This window comes from Plasmodium reichenowi, chromosome 8 (assembly GCF_001601855.1).
Source record: "Plasmodium reichenowi strain SY57 chromosome 8, whole genome shotgun sequence".
Lineage (NCBI taxonomy): Eukaryota > Apicomplexa > Aconoidasida > Haemosporida > Plasmodiidae > Plasmodium > Plasmodium reichenowi.
Genome location: NC_033653.1, coordinates 1,053,755 through 1,057,962, shown reverse-complemented (window position 1 = coordinate 1,057,962; position 4,208 = coordinate 1,053,755). Strand labels below are relative to the sequence as shown.

Sequence of the window (4,208 nt, the reverse complement as noted above, 5' to 3'; positions counted from 1 at the left end):
GGAAAGTATATACACTAATAAAAAAAATAATAAAAAAAAAATATATTTTTATATATAATAAAACAAAAATATTAACAGAAAAAAAACATCATTCCATTATTATAATAGTAAATAAATTTAAAATTAAGGAAAATAACTTATTATTATTTTTAAACAAAACAAAGTTAAATAAATATATACCTAAGGTAGAGAATAATACAGATATTCAAAATAATACTATTTTAAATAAAGACAATTTATATATTTTATGTATAGAATATAATAAATACATTTCTTGGATACAAAAAATGTGCTACTTATATTTTCTAATTCAAATAATGAGGAAGAACAAAATGGAACAGAATAAGAAAGGTTTAAATAATTATATTAGTATACAAAAAAGACAAAAGGAAAAAAAAAATAAAATAAATAATAATAATAATAATAATAATAATAATAATTTAATTGTCAATATATATAATAAATCTTCAAATGTACATGTCAATATATATGTCAATGTAAATATAAAAAAATATATGGTTTTTTATAAAATATGCATATTTATGCTCACATGTATAATAGAAACAATATATATAAAAAATAAATACATTACATATATATACAATATAAAAAAAGAAAATATCACAAATTGTGTTCTATATAAATCTATAATATATAATAATTGTAACAAAGAAATTCAAAAAAAAAAAAAAAAAAAAATTTATATCAATATAATAAAAGACAATAAGATAAATCATATGATAATTCAAAATAAAAATATTATCATAGTCAATAAAATATATACTAATATATACATAATCAAATACAATAATATAAGCAAAAAAATATATATTATTATCATTGTAAAAAATATATTCTTTACGAAAATTATATTCATTAATATATATTATATATGTTATAAAAATTATTATTATATATATATTATAAGTATAAATAGGAACTACTTAGACAGAATGAATAAATCACTTAAAGACAATCATAAATTTAGGTGTTATCAAGATAGGTACATAAAATATGATATTAAAAATATAAATAAAAAAAAAAAAAAAAAACATATATATCTATATATTATATATTTATATTATTATATAATAAATCATCTACGTTTCTTTTTATATAATCAAGATATAATAAAATATAAACATACATATATTATAATAACAAATAAAATTCATAGACTTCTGAATAAAGTTATTTTCTATAAAAGAGGATTTATAAATTTTTTTTTTTCTCTATGTATTCAAAATAAAAAAAATAAAAAAAAAAAAAAAATGAATATATTCAGCATTAGGAAATTTGATTATATACATGATGATTTATATAAAAAAATTAGTTATATGAATTATAAAATATTAATAAAAAGAAATAACAAAAAAATAACAAACATAAAAAATATTTGTTCATATAAGAAAAAGTTAACTTATAAAATATTATACATAAAACAAATAAAGAAAAAGCAAAAATGTGTCAAAAAAATAAATACAAATGAAAGGAACAAACAAAAAAACACTATTCAAAAAAAAATAATAACAAAAATTTTTAGTGCAAAAAAAAAAAATATATATAACCATATATACACACCAAATATACAATCTACTTGTAGACAAAATAATATAACCAATAATGTAAAAAAAAAGTTGGAACAAATAAAAAATATCATTTACATTTTTATTACAAGAACAAATCTTCAACATATTCAAAAATGTATATGTTATAATATTATGAAATATAATAAATTAGGAACAAAAAAACAAAACGAAGAAGAAAAAGAAAAAGAAAAAGAAAGAAAAAAAAAAAGAAAAAGAAAAAAAAAAAGAAAAAAGAAAAAAAAAAGAAAAAGAAAAGAGAAAATAATGATAAACAAAAATATAGACAGAAATATATATCAAAATGTATATCAAAATCTATATCAAAATGTATATCAAAATCTATATCAAAATGTATATCAAGATGTATATCAAAATGTATATCAAAATGTATATCAAGATGTATATCAAAATGTATATCAAAATGTATATCAAAATGTTTATCAAGATGTGTGTCAAAATATATATCAATATGTTTATCAAGATGTTTGTCAATATGCTTGTCAAAATATTAAAAAGATCAAAAAGCACATCAATAAAGTTATAAATAAGACAATAAAAAAAAGGATTAAAAAAATAATAAATAAAAGTATACATAACCAGTTCAATAAAAGAATTAAAAAGATCGTCAACAAAATAATAAACAATATAACAAATAAGACAATAAATAAAACTGTACATAAAAATATAAATAATATATTACATAAAAACATAAAGAACAAAATTATAAACAATATAACAAATAAGACAATAAATAAAACTGTACATAAAAATATAAATAATAATATATTATATAAACATATAAACAATAGAAACAACCAAATCATAAATAATCATGTGAATAAAACAACAAACAAAATAATCAATCAAAATATAATAAAAGAAACAACAACAAAAATAACAAACCCTACAACATATGAACACATAAAACATGATATTTGTATAATAAAAAAACTATTAAAAAAAATTATGAAAAAAATGAAAAAAAAGAAAAGCAAATGTAATAAATGTAATAAATATCATATAAAAAACAAAAATGTAATAAAACCAAAGGTACATAAAACAAATCCACCAACGGACAACTTAATAAATACACATTCGAGATATGAAAAAATACCAAAAATGAATCAGACATATAATAATTTAAATATATTCATAAATATAAATAATGCTCTAAATAAAAATCTAATAAATACTCCTAATCTTCAAAAAACAAAATTAAGAGAAAAGGAATATACAAAAAATATCATAGAAAAAAAAAAAAATAAGAACAATTATAAATGTAAAAACGAAATATTAAATATTGCAGACAAAAGAAAAAAAAAAAAGAAAAAAATTTTCAATCATATAATAACAAAATCAAACTTAAAAGAAAAGAAAAATCAAAAAAATATATATCAAAACAAACTTCCTGTTGAAAAATTAAGTATAATCAAAAATAAATACACAAAGGATATAATTGTAAACAAATATAATATACAACAAGGCGAACAATTATATAATACCTTAAAAAGGATTCTTTTCAACAAAAATTTTAATAATAATAATAATAATAATAATAATAATAATTTTAAAATATTGAAAAAAACAAATGAGGACGAAACTAACAGAATCACAATTATAGATAAGCAGAAAAGAAAAAACAAACTTCACTTCAAAATAGAAAAATATAACAAAATGATAAAATATAGATGTCAGCACAATTTATTTTTAAGAATAAATAAGAAACATACGATAATAAGAAATAAAAAATTAAATTTTTCATCCTTAAAAAAAAAACATAGCAATAATATACAAAACATACAAAGTCATAATATGAAGGTAAAAGAGAATAAAAAAAGAATAAAAAATATATTTCTCAAGGAATATAAGAAATATATCAAAAAAATAAATAAAAATAAAAAGAATTCCAAAAATGATCTATCCAAATTAAAGCACCTAAAAATCTTTAAAAAAAAGGAAAAATTCAATAATATAATTAAGGATATCTTAACACATGAAAAAAATATTAAAAAAAAAATAAAAGAAATATTAAACAAAGAGATTGTACATAAAATGGTACATAATCGTATAAAAAAAAATAATAATGAAAAAAAAAAGATTAATAAATATATATATCCTAATTTACACAATCATCATATACACACAAATTGTTATGACCAAAACATAAATCTTATAAATAACAATAATAATAATAATAACATGTGTGTAACACAAAAACACAACTATCAAAATAACCATCCAAACAAACACATACATACAAACGAAAAAATTAATAAATTTAGGAATACTAAAAGAGTTACACTAAATCCTAATTTGGCAAAAAAAAGAGCATTTTTTAATGCTACCGAAAAAAAAATATATATTAATGACGATGTAACCGAGGATTTCTTAGCTCATGTTGATGACTATGCAAGTACAATAATAGTTGAGGGAAAAGAAAAAAAATATAAATTTGATCATTTATCTAGAGATGCAGATGATATATCCAATTTTTTTAGTTTATCTTAACAAAAAAAAAAAAAAAAAAATAAAAAAAAATAAAAAAAAAAATAAAAAAAAAAAAAAAAAAAAAAAAAAAAAAAAAAAAAAAAAAAAAAAAGAAAAAAAAAAAAAAAAAAA

General features: G+C 16.2%; 1 protein-coding gene across 1 annotated transcript; it reads left to right on the top strand.

The window, feature by feature from the left end:
• PRSY57_0828800 (hypothetical protein) lies at positions 1 to 4,097 on the top strand (the record flags this gene model as incomplete). Its single annotated transcript, XM_020114754.1, has 1 exon — positions 1 to 4,097. A coding segment is annotated over one exon (4,097 nt), but the record flags the coding sequence as incomplete, so codon positions are not given.
• Positions 4,098 to 4,208: the final 111 nt, after the last annotated feature.